The sequence below is a fragment of the Mytilus galloprovincialis genome, chromosome 10 (genome assembly GCF_965363235.1).
Source record: "Mytilus galloprovincialis chromosome 10, xbMytGall1.hap1.1, whole genome shotgun sequence".
Classification (NCBI taxonomy): Eukaryota; Metazoa; Mollusca; class Bivalvia; order Mytilida; family Mytilidae; genus Mytilus; species Mytilus galloprovincialis.
The window spans coordinates 50380593-50395365 of record NC_134847.1 but is presented as its reverse complement, the minus strand read 5'-3'; the positions used below and the strand labels follow the sequence as shown (position 1 = coordinate 50395365).

Sequence of the window (14773 nt, the reverse complement as noted above, 5' to 3'; positions counted from 1 at the left end):
ATTTACTGAAATACAACACATTTTTTCGTGCAATGCGGGATTCACAATTTCGCTTAGTTTTTCATTTTGTGTATCCTCATTTATAGTTAGTGATATAAAGTATCACTTCCATGCTCAGATTAACGAAGAAATGTTTCTATGCGAAGAAAACAGGGTTTGAATTACCCGATATATAGCCATTAACATGTTTAATGATAGCACAGATATTTCATGTATTCGTCTACCAGACAGCAACGAAACAACAGCTAAAAACACAATTACCCATGAGACAAACTTACTAGTGTAAGAATAAGCCGTCGATAACAGCCAGTGCTATAATATTCACGAGTACATCAATTTTCGTATAGATAATTAAAGACAAATGTGTGATCCTTGAATTTTGTGTTCGTAAAAAATGCGAAGAAATATTTACATACATGGCAGTGTTAGTATTTATTTTTGTTACATTTCAGTATATATGTGACTTCCAAACTGTTCCCTTTGTTTTCAAGGTAGTGAAGTCAGCAACTGAAATTGCAGTTTGTTCGTTTTTTAACAGGCTCGTACTTTTGCCAAACTGGATTAATTATTACAGCTGATTTCTTATACCTGCAAAGTAAAACTTTGGTTGGCTTGCTTACTTTGTTTGTATAGTTGTTTATACAATCTTTAAACAATATATATATATAGGCATAGTTTAACTTGTATATTTTATATGTTGTACAATATAAAAACAAAGCAAGCAATCTAACCAAAGTTTTGCTCTACATGCATTAGGCAATAAGCTGTAATAATGTTATCCATATGTATGTACGACAAGGATGAAAATTTGATATGTTTTGTGAAAATTGCATCGTTGGACCTATAATTAAAAAAGAAAAGATGTGGTATGATTGCCAATGAGACAGCTGTCCACAAGAGACCAAAATGACACAGAAATTAACATTTATAGATCACCGTACGGCCTTCAACAATGAGCAAAGCCCATACCGCATAGTCAGCGATAAAAGTCCCCGATATGACAATGTAAAACAATTCAAACGAGAAAACTAACGGCCTTAATTAGATAAAAAAAATGAGCGAAAAACAAATATGTAACACATAAACAAACGACAACCACTGAAATACAGTCTCCTATACAATATATTTTTTTATGGGATAGATTTCTTCTCCTTTGATATATTTAATTGGGCCGGGTTTTTTTGTTGTTGTTGTTGTTTGGATTGTTTTACACAAGTAATTTTTGGGTCATTTATAGCTTACTTTTCAGCATTGAACCTATGACTGGTTACTTTACTGAATTATGTCTTTGTTGGAAAGATGTCTCATTTGGCACTCATACCTCATCTTCTTATTTCTATATACAAAGCACGTTTTAGAAAAAAAATAATAGGTAATATGGCACCCACTTTGATCCAGATACTTTTAATATTGGAGATATTTTTCATATGTCAACAGGACAGCAGCCGAACGATAAAAAACCTCGAAGGTATATTTTGTGATAAAATTGGCAATAAACTGATATTATCGATGGATGAAACAATAAAAAATGATTTGAGTTATATACCGTACCCGCTACAGGAGGATGGGGGTTCTGGAGGGATGGACCCCCTTTTTTTGGACGATCAGTGCATTTGAATGAGGACATGTAGTTGGAACCCCCTCCCCTTTTGTCCAGGGTTAGGACCCCCTTTTTAAAATGGCTGGATCCACCCATGCCGCTTTCATAACACTTATTTTTAGCATACTGAATATTATGATGTTCTTACTTTTAGTTCAGGTCCTGATAAAAAAAAATTACACATTCAGTACAGAAAGAAGTGTTTAAATGAAAGTTTTCGTGTTTTTCTCGGTAGAAATGATTTTGGAATGACATTATAACGGTTTAAAAGAGCTCAAACGATTTTCTTACTGGACAGTGGTCACTTCATTGGATATTTCACTGTTTCATGTCGTGAAATTAATGCAGGTTCAAGTCATAACAATGCACAAAACCGGTTCAACTACTTTTGCAAGGCGAAAAAGAAAGTCGAATCGTGAAGCCAGTAAACAATATTTTTTTAATCTGAGCATGCAAATTGAGGATTACGTTATATATTTTATGTTAAATATATTTTCAGAATAAAAACATTGGTAATGAGAGTCCCAGACAACTATATTAGTTGACTGTTTTCCCACTAATTCCACGTGTTTTAAGTAGTAGTTTACTCGTAGTAGCCCACAATGCATTGTAGTTCATTGAGTCGATTGGTCAGTTTTTCAAGGCCATATTGGCCTTGTGTTTTGGAAATTACTATGCAAATATATTCTGACGTCAGAAAATCTAGAGTTCTCGACCTGTATAACCAACAATTGACTAAATAGTAAAGATTAGAAATATACATAGCCAAATAAAAACAACACTATTACACGTAACTTATTATGTAGCCTAAGGGTTTTATATATATAAAAAAAACCAGACAACACATTCACATTAAAATGAACGTATGGACAAGTATTAAATGCAATGTCCACAAACTTCGACATCTAAAAGCAGAATGATTATAACCACATTAAAGACATGAATGCCTGTAACGGTAATTGCGTTTATTACAAAAACTGTGTGCTGATTGATATTTTACCCTTGCGGAGCACCTGTACCACCCCCAGGTTTTTGTGGGGTTCGTGTTGCTTAGTCGTTAGTTTACTATTTTGTGTCGTGTGTAATATTCTGTTTGTCTTTTTTTAATTTTTAGCCATGGCGTTGTCGGTTTATTTTCGAACTATGAGTTTGACTGTCCCTCTGGCATCTTTCGCCCCCTTTTAGCTGCGAGTACCCTCAGATAAATATTTAGTATTTTGTGCCTTGTATCGATCTAATGAATCGCGCACTTTTCAACTAATTTTCACAGTTTGTTCTTAAGCTGATGTCACACCTTACCGGAAAGCACGAACGGAGGACTAATCGATGAACAAAAAGTTTTCCGTCGACAAAATCGTTATCCATGGGGAGTCCGTTGATGTACTGACGGACGCGTAATGAATGCACAACAGACACACACATGATATGCAACGTACGAGGAACGGTAAAGTACCGGACAGAACGGACGTCGACGGATAAATCGGACGCTGAACGAACATGAACGGACGTCTAACGGTTAAGAACGGACATCTAACAGATCGAAAAAAAAAGTTATCCTCTCGTCGTCCGTTCGGCTTACGTTCGCGCAATCTGTTAAGGTGTGACCGGGGATTAAATTTATATTGTGCTGTAACACCAATTTCCAAGGTAAGAATGACGAATGAGCGGCTGCGAGTTTGTTCAACTCCACCATATTCTCTCCGTGACGTTGTCAGGTCAGAAGTCTGTCATCTAGTGGTAAAGGTTTATTGCTGTTTATCATATTTCTTTTCGTTAATTTTTTTGTACATAAGACGTGCCGGTTTTTTCCCCGATTGAACTGTTTTACATTTGTCATGTCGTGGCTTATTATAGCTTGCTATGTTGTTGGATGTTTGCTTATTGGGAGACCTATATGTTCTCAGTTGCTAACGTATACGCCATCTTCTTCATTAGAAAATACATGTTCCAAGTTAAAAATATGACAGTTCTTATCCATTCGTTTGAAGTGTTTTTATTATGGACTTTCGTTTCAAGTTTTCATCTGAGTTCGGTATTTTTTTAATTTTATTTATCTATCAGCATACCACATCTTCTTCCCGTTATATAGATGTGCAGTTACTTATTACTGAAAAGTATTCGAGAAACTGACTTAAGCAGAAAAGTTAATATTGATGAACCATGAAAATGAAGTCAAGGGCAGATGGACACTGCATGAGGCAGACATATAAATACAACATGTACAATCATTTCATACATCAACTATACACCTTCTTCCTATATACCGACAAACTGACCAAAGCAGACCTAGGATTAACATTGAAAAACTATGAAAATGGAGTCAAGGTCAAATGAACCCTGCAAGACAGATATGTGCTCCCTACAATCTTTCCATACATCAAATATATATGACCTGATTACTTAAAGTATCCAAGAAACTGACTTACGCAGGAAAACTAAACATTGAACAATGAACTCTAAAAATAAGGTAAAGGTCAGATGAACACTGCTAGACTTACATGTTCATCTTACAATCATTCAAATCCATACACATGCAGTGTCTGAAAAACTGACTGAAGAAAGAAAACTAAACAGCCAACATCAGTGACTGACCAATGAAACATAAATTAGTTTTTTTCTGAATTGAATCATGTCATATTTTACATGTCGTGTTCCTTTATATAGCTGACTATACAGATTGGGTTTTTCATTGTTGAAGGCTACAAAATGGGATTGCCAATAATTGCTTACATCCACTCATTTGAATTTTGGTGAATAGCTGTCTCATTTAATAGGAATCATACCACATCTCCTTATTTTCATATTGGTGTACGTAACAAAGAAAAAGTAAAATCACAAAAATATTTAACTCCGATTTTAAAACGAAAGTCCCTTATCAAATGGCAAAATCAAAAGCTCAAACACATCAAACGAATAGATAACAACTATCATATTCCTGATGCTCAGGGTAAAATAATCGAATATAAATGCCCATCCCATGGTTAAATAAAAACAAATTTACATCTGCCATGAATTATTTCTTAAAAAATTAATGGCAAATGGAGAAAAAAAAAGTTAAGAAAATAAACAAAACGAAAATTATGAGATAAAATATTCCCCACATACAATTATTTGTTACCCCCTTTTAGTAATTACCCCCAACCTCAATCCTAGTTTTCCCTATATAGATGTGGTATGGTACCATGCAGTAAAATTAAAGAGAGGTTCATCCTCTTAAACACAATTTTATTTTGTCTGGTAACTAGAAAAATGCTTGTTTTGGTCCCTAATTCCTGAACGTTTTGGGCCAGGATGAAATTTGAAAAATAGGCAGGACAGGGGTTTTAAGTTAAAAAAGTCAGGATGAGACATGTTGCAAACAAAAAAGGCAGATGACAATTTATGTAAAACAAAAAGTGAGGATAATCTAAAAAAAACCAACAGGCAGGACCGAACAGATTGAAAATTAAAAGGCAGGGCAGAAATAACAACTTAAAAAAGGGCAGGACAAAATTTTCCATACTCCCCCCCCCTTTTCCCCCTGAAAATCAAACGGTAGGTCCCGAACACGTTTACATACATATTGTAACGTTTATGGCCAGGCAGTCAGGATTCTACTTCGTCAAAATTATCTCCCCATTACGCCAGTTCATTTTCACAATCGTAGAAATGGAAGCCATTGTAGGGATGACGCGCTGCCAATTTTGCTCTTGAAAACTAATAAATTTATCCACATAGCACCATTACGATCCTCATATGTCAGTTGTATTTTAAAGGACAAATGTATCTACTAGCTAATGAGCATCAGTTAATGATCTTGTCTGCATTGATTCAACTTAAAACTATTGTCTGATCGGTTGTCAGGTGGAATTTTCGAAAATTCTTAAACATTTAAAAAAATTCTTATTAAATATTTCGTGGAAGGGCAGACTAAAAATTTTCAGTGGTTGAAGATTATAAACGCTAGTTATCACGCACTAAAACTGTAGATTTTTGAAGATATGCACTTTCATCATCCAACTTAAAAGACTGTCGTCAAGTACTTTTAGTAAAAAAATAGCTATTCGAACAAACCAATTCTGTTTTTGTGATTCATTAGATATATATATATATAGGTATTTTACTTGACCCATATATTTCATCTTTCCGTACTGTGATTTCTTTATGTTATAAAGTCAACCTGTAGCTTCGATATATAAAAATGATAGAATCTGAAGCGAGATGGTATATCAAAAACTCTTGCTTTGTACGATTTAAAGACAAAATATACACCTCAAACACGCCCTAACTTAAAAAGGTGCAATCAATTTTCTCTGTTCGATACAATTGTTACCCATTTTTGGGATTTTTTTTTTAGTCACATAATGGAAGGGCAGACACAAAAATTACTGAACTAATAGATTGATATGTTCTCCGTCCGTGGTAATTTAAAAAAAAAAATCGGAGCATTTTCTACATCCAACTTGATAGATACCCATGTCGTCGACTTGATATCATTCTAACTGTTCTGCATTACTATGTAATTATAGATAAATTGAAAACTTATGCAAATGGTGTTTATAAAATAAAACACTTCATAATTGAGAAGAAAATTGTCGTTTTGTTTGTTTCTATTTACTTTTAAAATTTTTGTTACTATAGTAAATATTACATTAAGCATTTATCGCCTTCTCTAACACAGAGCTTCGATTCTTTTGTTCTATTTCAACTGGGTTTCCATGGGTAATCGGAAATTTCCATTTTTCTATTTTTAGATGTTATAGTATATATACAACTAGGTTGTCCGTTCACTTTTCGCGGGGCTCGATTTTCTCGTGCTAGAGACTCATTGTCCATCCAGACTTGGATATTTTTAAACCTCGTCTGGATTAATTTCTTCAGATTGGGATAACTTTCGTACTGGTAAGTTGTACTTTAAATTTATTTTATTCGTTTTCAATGATTTACTTAAATATTTATTTCTCTTCATTTGATTATTTTATCCCGATTTTAGAGTCAAACATTTCTTAATTCATAAATTTACGTTTCCGTTCAAAAAATATAGAAGGAATTGTACACAAGCTAGATATTTTATGATTTCGAGTTTATGGAGTATATTTGGGTATCGATAGTGAAGAATGGTTAATTCGAGGGATATTTTAGAGTATCGGTTTTCAATCTTCGGAAATGTTCGAGCCTTACTTTGAAATTGAATTCTGTATAATCGCAGGTCTTAATCTGGTCAATGCTATTGGAAAATGTATTGGACGTAATTAAACGGAAAATATAAATTAATGCGATGTTTTTGTTAACCAGACCGACTTTGGTCCCTAATTCATGTAATTACGAGGTTCATGTTCTAGTCTAACAAAGTCAGTGGGAACAAGTGGGTACATTTTCTTATCTCGGAAGGTGGGACGTCAAACTTGATTGATATAATTTAGTTTTTTCTTAAAGACAACTACTAGTGTACAGCAAGGAAATTTATACAAACAAATTTTCTCGCCACGCAAGTATTATAGACTTATTAAAGGATCTATCTTGTTCTTCGTCCATCATCTGTTTGTTTACATTCAGACAGTATTAGTTCGCAAATCATTATATCACTTTATTTGTTTCATGTGTACTTGCAAATATATTCCGAGGAAAAAAATAACTTCTCTTTAACAAAAGTTCGGGGAAAAAGTAACTTTCCCTGAATATTTAAGGTTCATCATAACAAATGGTCGAATATGGCCGTATTTTCAACTCAAATATTACTCTGTATGCTGACTTACCTGTGCAGTTTGGAAAGTTTTAAGGCCTGGCATCCACTAGACATATACAAGTCAAATGTATTTTGCATATCAGAAAGATGAAATCTGTATTTAGATTTTACTGGGCATTATTTTTCCTTCCTGTAGAAGGCTCAAAATCCAAAAACTATTTTATCTTTTTGAGGCACAAAATGCATTTAACTTTTATATATCTAGTGGATACAAGGCCTTAAAACTTTCCAAACTTCACAGGTAAGTCTGTACACTGAGTAGTTTTAGAGGTGAAAATACGGCCATATTTTCCTGAAATCTTCAGGTTTGCAAGAATTCTTTTAACGACTGTTTGTATACAGGCAGGAATTCTTTTTAAAAATGTTGCTGTGTAAATTGAATGTCTACACAAATGACATTTCCTGCAAGTTTACCGCAAGCTTTCAGCAAACAATTGCCGCAAGCTTTCAGCAAACAATTGCCGCAAGCTTTCAGCCAATAATTGCCGCAAGCTTTCAGCAAACAATTGCCGCAAGCTTACAGCAAACAATTGCCGCAAGCTTGCGGCAAATCTAATTTGCATAATCATGTTTGCAGCAAGCTTGCCGCAACCTTCATTTGCATGGTAAAATAGTTGCGGCAAGTTTGCAGCAAACATTTGCGGCAATGTTTGCTGCAAATTTGCGGCAAATGTTTGCCGCAGGGCTTATTTTTCGGTAAGGGGAAATAAAGAAATAAAATTAAAATTTAAAGTGTTTTTATTTTTTGTTCTGATACTTATTTGAATATTTGTTAGACAACACCAAAAATGACGAATTTAGAAATACGGAACATAGCTATAGTGTCACGGTCTTTTTTTTATTATTTTTATTTCACTAATCACCGTTTCAACTTGAATAATGAAACATAAACTATTTCATTATTAATTATTAATTTTGAATAATGAAAAATGAGTAATTAACGTACTTCAGCGCGGTCATATGTTTACAAATTTACAGATTTGGGCAAATAACTAGACTGACTGTGTACTGCGAAAGTACAATCCAAGATGGCGGTACATGTACCATGATAATCTTACCTTAAAACAAAATACATCTAAGGGTGTCGCGATGTATTCTATACAGTTATGAAATCTAACGGTTCTATTACATATCGATAATATTAAGTCTATATATGACGTAGCCAATCTCTGAGCCAATGACTGCTATCTTAGCTGCGAGTACCCTCAGATAAATATTTAGTACTTAGTGTTTTTGTCCTTTGTATATATTATATTGTTATCCGTTTATTGTTTTTTGTTGAGCCTATGACTTTTGTCGCAGAAAGCTCGACATAGGGATAGTGATCCGGCGGCGGCGGCGTTAGCTAACTTCTTAAAAGCTTTATATTTTAGAAGGTGGAAGGCCTGAATGCTTCATACTTTGTATATGGATGACTCATGTTACGAAGTTTCCGTCAGTCACATGTCCAATGTCCTTGGCCTCATTTTCATGGTTCAGTGACTACTTGAAAAAAAAGTTGAAGATTTTTTGTAACGTTAAATTCTCTCTTATTATAAGTAATAGGATAACTATATTTGGTATGTGTGTACCTTGCAAGGTCCTCATGCACGTCAGACAGTTTTCACTTGACCTCGACCTCATTTCATTGATCAGTGACCAAGGTTAAGTTTTGGTGGCCAAGTCCATATCTCAGATACTATAAGCAATAGGTCTTCAAGTAGGATATACGGTACTATAGTTCCGGCTTTTGCAATAAATTCATACGCGTATGTATTCATGGGTAATAAAGTTAAAACTGTTTAAATTTTACATTAAACTGAAATAAATAGTGATTTACAGGTTGACAAGTCGACGGGTTGACAATTTAAAAAACGTTATGGCTGGAATAAGTGGTTGACAGGTTGACAAGTCGACAGGTTGGCAATTTTAAAAATGTTATGGTTGAAATAAGTGGTTGACAGGTTGACAAGTCGACAGGTTGACAAGTGAACAGGTTGATAAGTTGATAACAAGTAAGTTATGGTTGGCAAGTCGACAGGTTGACATGTTGACAAAATGGCAGATTGACAGATTGACAACTTGAGAGCATTTATAAAGAGTAAAATAGAATTATTAGTGACTGGTAGACAGATCGACAAGTCGACAGGTTGACAATTTCATTTTGAGAAATGTAAAATGTACAAATGGTAAACAGATTAACAGCAAACAGATATAAAAGTTACTACTTGTAAAAAAGGTTAAAAACTGAAGTTAATTTTATTTTACTTAATGGATAGTGTACTTTTATTTACTTGTTTAATTGTAAAAGTAAACCCATCAACCTGTCTACCTGTCGACCTTAACATTTGTCAACCTTTCAACTTGTCGACCTTAACATTTGTCAACCTGTCAACCTGTCGACCTTAACACTTATCAAACTGTCAATCTGTCGACCGTAACACTTGTCAACCTGTCAAATTTTAAACTTGTCGGCCTTTATAGTGTCAACCTGTTGACCTGTAAGTCTGTCAATTTATGTTCATTTAAACCGATTTACTTCTTAAGTTAAACCGATTTATTACTCTGTTCTTCTGAAGGAACTACAGTACCGTTTATCCTACTTGAATATTCGGTGTATGAATGGATTGTAAGGTGTACATGTCCAACTGGCAGGTGTCATCTGACCTTGACCTCATTTTCATGGTTCACTGGTTATAGTTAAGTTTTTGTGTTTTAGTCAGTTTTTCTTATACTGTATGCAATAGGTCTACTTTATTTGGTGTATGGAATTATTGTAAGTTGTACATGTTTAACTGACGTGTCATTTGACCTCAAAGTTAAGTTTTTGAGTTTTGGTCCTTTTTTTCTAATACTTTATTCAATAGGTCAACTATATTTAGTGTATGGAAATATTTTATGATCTATGTCAGTCGCACATGTTTTATTTGACCTTGACCTCATTTTCACGGTTTAGTGGTTATAGTTAAGTTTTTGTGTTTTTGTCTATTTTTCTTAAACTATAACCAATAGGTCAACTATATTTGTTGTATGGAAGAATTGTTAGCAGTTCATACCTGCCTGGCATGATTCATCTGACCTTGACCTCATTTTCGTGGTTCATTGGTCAATGTTTAGTGTCCTTGGTTAATGTTAAGTTTATATGCGGTTGTAATAAAGCTTTATATTTAGGACTCAACATAGTATCAATGATTAGTAAAGAAGGCGAGACATTTCAGTGTATGCACTCTTGTTTAAAATATGTTGGGATTTTTTTTGCTGTTATTCTAAAATTGTTTTTGGTATTTCTTATTTGCTTACCTGGCTCATAGGGCCAATTGAGCTTTTCTCATCACTTGGCGCCTGTCGTCCGTCGTGGTTAACTTTTTACAAAAATATTCTCCTCTGGAACTAATAGGCCAAATTTAACCAAACTTGGCCACAATCATTACTGGGGTATCTAGTTTAAAAAATGATTTTTTAATCAAGATGGCCGCCATGGCTAAAAATAGAACATAGGGGTAAAATGTAGATTCTGGCTTATGTCTCTGAAACCAAAGTATTTAGGTCAGATTTATCAGATCAATATCTATCTACCCTGAAATTTTCAAATGAATCTGACAACCCGTTGTTGGGTTGCTGCCACTGAATTGGTAATTGTAAGGAAATTTTGCAGTTTTTGGTTATTATCTTGAATATTATTATTGATAGGAAAAGACTGTAAACAGCAATAATGTTCAGCAAAGTAAGATCTACAAAATAGTCAACATGACCGAAATGGTTAGTTGACCCCTTAAGGAGTTATTGCCATTTATAGTCAATTTTAAACAATTTTTCGTAATTTTTGTTATCTTTTACAAAAATCTTCTCCTGAAACTACTAAGACAAATTTAACAAAACTTGTCCACAATCATCATTAGGGTATGTAATTTAAAAAATAGGTCCGATGACCCCGCCTATGAACAAATATGGCCGACATGGCTAAAAATAGTACATAGGGACAAAATGCAGTTTTTGGCTCATATCTCAGAAACCAAACATTTAGAGCAAATCTGACTGCATAAATTTGTTCGTTAGGTCAAGGTCTATCTGCCTTGAAATTTTCAGTCCAATCAGGCATTCCGTTGTTGGGTTGCTGCCGCTGAATTGGTAATTTTTTTAAGAATGTTTTTGCAGTTTTTGGTTATTTTTAAATTTATTTGTCTGTTATTGTTATTCTTGAATATTATTATAGATAGAGAGAAACTGTAAACTGCAATAATGTACAGCAAAGTAAGACCTACAAATAAGTCGACATGATCAAAATGGTCAGTTGACCCCTTAAGGAGTTATTACCCTTTATAGTCAATTTTTAACAAATTTTGTAAATTTTGTAAATTTTCACACAATATCTAAACTACTGGGCCAAGTTCATTATACATAAAGATAATTGTAAGCAGCAAGAATGTTCAGTAAAGTAAGATCTACAAACACAACACCATAACAAAAACACAATTTTAGAGCCTCTAGTGTTTTCGTGTCATGAGTGTTGAAAGATATATGTACAGAAAAATTGTTTGTTTCTTTTTTGTAGAACTCATACACTGAAAGAAGAACGTCATTACAGTGGTAGTCAGGATGATTACGTGTCCAATGATCGTCATTTTCATGGCCATGTCTTTGCCCTTCATAGCGTGCAGTTCACAGTCATGTGTTATGGACATATTAGATGATTTTGAACAAATGAAAGTGGACGTGGCAAGGTCTAAAGGTACATTTGGAATACTTTGTTTATAGATAAATCTTGATAACTGTCATTTTTGTAGTACTGTATGACTGGCATGTGAGCAATAGGAAAACATTTTTTTTTATTATTATGGCTTTTATCATTACTACTTTGTCGAAAAACAAATATTTACTATACTGTCTCCTGTGATTTTTACGTTTAAGGATTATATACCCTTGTGTTGATACAATGCTAAACATAAATTATGGAAATTTTATAGAAAATCCAGTCTTTCCCCTTGATGTCTCATATTTGGCAATTCGGGGACTGATATATAGAGTATTATTTCATGCAGTGCTAGCATTGATTCCCTTAAAACACATGTATACATTTAGTTATTGGTAAATACAAATATAAATATGGATCAAATCAAGTACACCTTTTAGGGTGCGCTCGCCTATAGTGACTCAGCACGAGGTTTTTTGGAATTAAAAGATTGAGAACTCTTTGTAAACAATAAAACGCTGGCAAATCATAGAAAAGCAAGTGAGTGATCTATGATAAAAAATTTATAACAGTAACATCTCCATTTAAGACTCGATTTTCAATAAAAATATTGGTTTATTTGACACAAAGTCCCCTTTTTCTAGTAACAGTAAATAATAATGCTTTGCGCGAATTTTCCCCTTCGTATATGTACAGAATGGCCTATCTCCATTATTCGTTATATTTGTTGTTTTGATACTATTGCAGTATTTAACTGGCTACAGAAGAGGTCATAAACCTTAAGCTAAGGAGTCATGCCACCATTAATTTATCTGAATGTTGCGCTTGTTTGGTAGACGAATAACCAGAGTCTATATTGGAGGTTTTGATACGTTTTATTATACTGTTAAAAGTCCTATGAAACTTCCTATAACTTTCATCAGACACTCTGTAATGTTTTCTGACACCTTACACCTCCCTCAGTACATGCCAGTTATAAAAAGGATTCATCTATTAAAGATAAATTACTTTATAAGGGGACGATCGTTTGATTTTCCTGGACATGGAACATTTTTGAAATAGATATGCTTACCTATTTAGAACTACGGTGATATAGAATGAAATTCAAAACAGTGTGGCTGTGGCCATTGATTGACACATTAAATTCATCCCTTGACTTGGACAATTTACGTGAACGTTTGTCTGTTATGACCACTGTTAACGACGTACCTACGATAGACATTTAAACTGTGGGGTCACCAAAGGTTTCTTAACGCCTTTAATTATAAAATAATTCGAAAAATTAATCAGGAATAACCTTTATGTTTTGATTTATATAAATATAATTGGTATAAATCAAACATCGTGTTATTTCTGATTAATTTTTCGAATTACTTTATTAAGGTGTTGAGAACCTTTGGTGACCCCATAGTTTAAGTGTCTTTAAAAACGTACACAGTGAGCAGTGGTCGTTACATACAAACGTTCACCTAAATTGTCCCAGTCATTGTATGAATTTAATGTGTCAATCAATGGCCACCGCCACACTGTTTTGAATTTCATTCTAAGAAAATGTAAATATTATGCCTTACAAAATGCAGAAACCATTCATTGTGTTGAAATTAAATAAGAAAGCCTACATGAGCAGAATTCCGTTGACAAAAATAGTTTGCTCCTTTGGAAACGTAAATGGTCGTTCTCCTAAAACTGATCGAATTAAACATTTTTAGTTCTTTGTTTATTTGTTATAACTGATTAAACTTTTTTTTTTATTTATACAGCAGTCAAGACAGCATTTTTTGCTGCACTTACTCCGCATTTTACATTAACTGGAATAAATGCGGTATTGAAATTCGATGATGTCAGAGTGAACAGAGGTAAAGCATATGACCCATCAACAGGTGTGTTTACAGCGAGGGTTCCAGGACTATACCATTTTTCCTGTATGATTTTGGCAAATCATCGTGCCGTAGTACATTACCAACTGAACAAGAATGATCAGCCATATATTCTAGGTTACTCGCATAGGGGACTAGCTGCAGACTCGAGTACTATTAGTGCTGTGATGGAGCTAGCAGTTGGAGATCGAGTATTCGTCAAACATAGACATACTGGAGCTTCAGAAGTTGTTTTTGGGGCAGCTCACACGTCCTTTTCTGGATATTTTATACACGAATAAACCAATAGTAACATCTTGATTTTTCTTGTTTTTCATGCTGTTTTACTTAGGTTTGATATTATGTTACAAACCTATGTACAATTTGTATAACGTGTTACAATTTGATGACGTGTGGTTAACTATTTCAAAATAATAGCAGACGCATCTTTGGCAAGATTTCATCACTTATAAAATCAAATAGCGAGTGACGAGGACCCCTAGGTGAAAGATTACCTAGAAAAAAATGTTCATACAAACGATAACTAGTACCAACACGGAATCCGGTTAATACTTGAGATGTTCTTTGTACATAGATATAAGATGGCGTATGAGTGCCAATAAGTTGAACTCTCCGTCCAAGTCACAATTTATAAAAGTAAACCATTATCGGTGGTCTAAGTACGGTCTTCAACACGGAGCCTTGGCTCACACCGAACAGCAAGCTATAAATGACCACAACAATTACTAGTGTAAAACCATTCAAACGGGAAAATCAAAGGTCTAATCTATAAAAAAAAGAAGAGAAACGAGAAACACTTATGAACCACATCATTAAACAACAACTACTGAACATCAGATTCTTGACTTAGGACAGGTGCAAACAATTGCAGCGGGTACACATAAAGCATAAATTCATTTATG

The 14773-nt window shown here is 34.0% G+C and overlaps 1 protein-coding gene across 2 annotated transcripts; it reads left to right on the top strand.

Annotated features, from left to right (window-relative positions):
- Positions 1-6345: 6345 nt before the first annotated feature.
- LOC143047748 (heavy metal-binding protein HIP-like) lies at positions 6346-14171 on the top strand. 2 transcript variants are annotated; one of them, XM_076220981.1, is made up of 3 exons: positions 6346-6481; positions 11857-12033; positions 13755-14171. In XM_076220981.1, the coding sequence occupies exons 2-3, from the start codon at positions 11901-11903 to the stop codon at positions 14150-14152; spliced, it is 531 nt and encodes a 176-aa protein (XP_076077096.1). In that variant the 5' UTR covers positions 6346-6481; positions 11857-11900; the 3' UTR covers positions 14153-14171. The 2 variants fall into 2 exon arrangements, with proteins under 2 accessions (XP_076077096.1, XP_076077097.1); XM_076220982.1 differs by lacking the exon at positions 6346-6481 and adding an exon at positions 8470-8520.
- Positions 14172-14773: the final 602 nt, after the last annotated feature.

Excerpts from the sequence above, each read along its gene's own strand:
- LOC143047748 (XM_076220981.1), top strand. The coding sequence starts at position 11,901 with ATGATTACGTGTCCAATGATCGTCATTTTCATGGCCATGTCTTTGCCC. Across the intron at positions 12,034-13,754 it reads GGACGTGGCAAGGTCTAAAG|CAGTCAAGACAGCATTTTTT; the intron begins GTACATTTGGAA and ends TTATTTATACAG.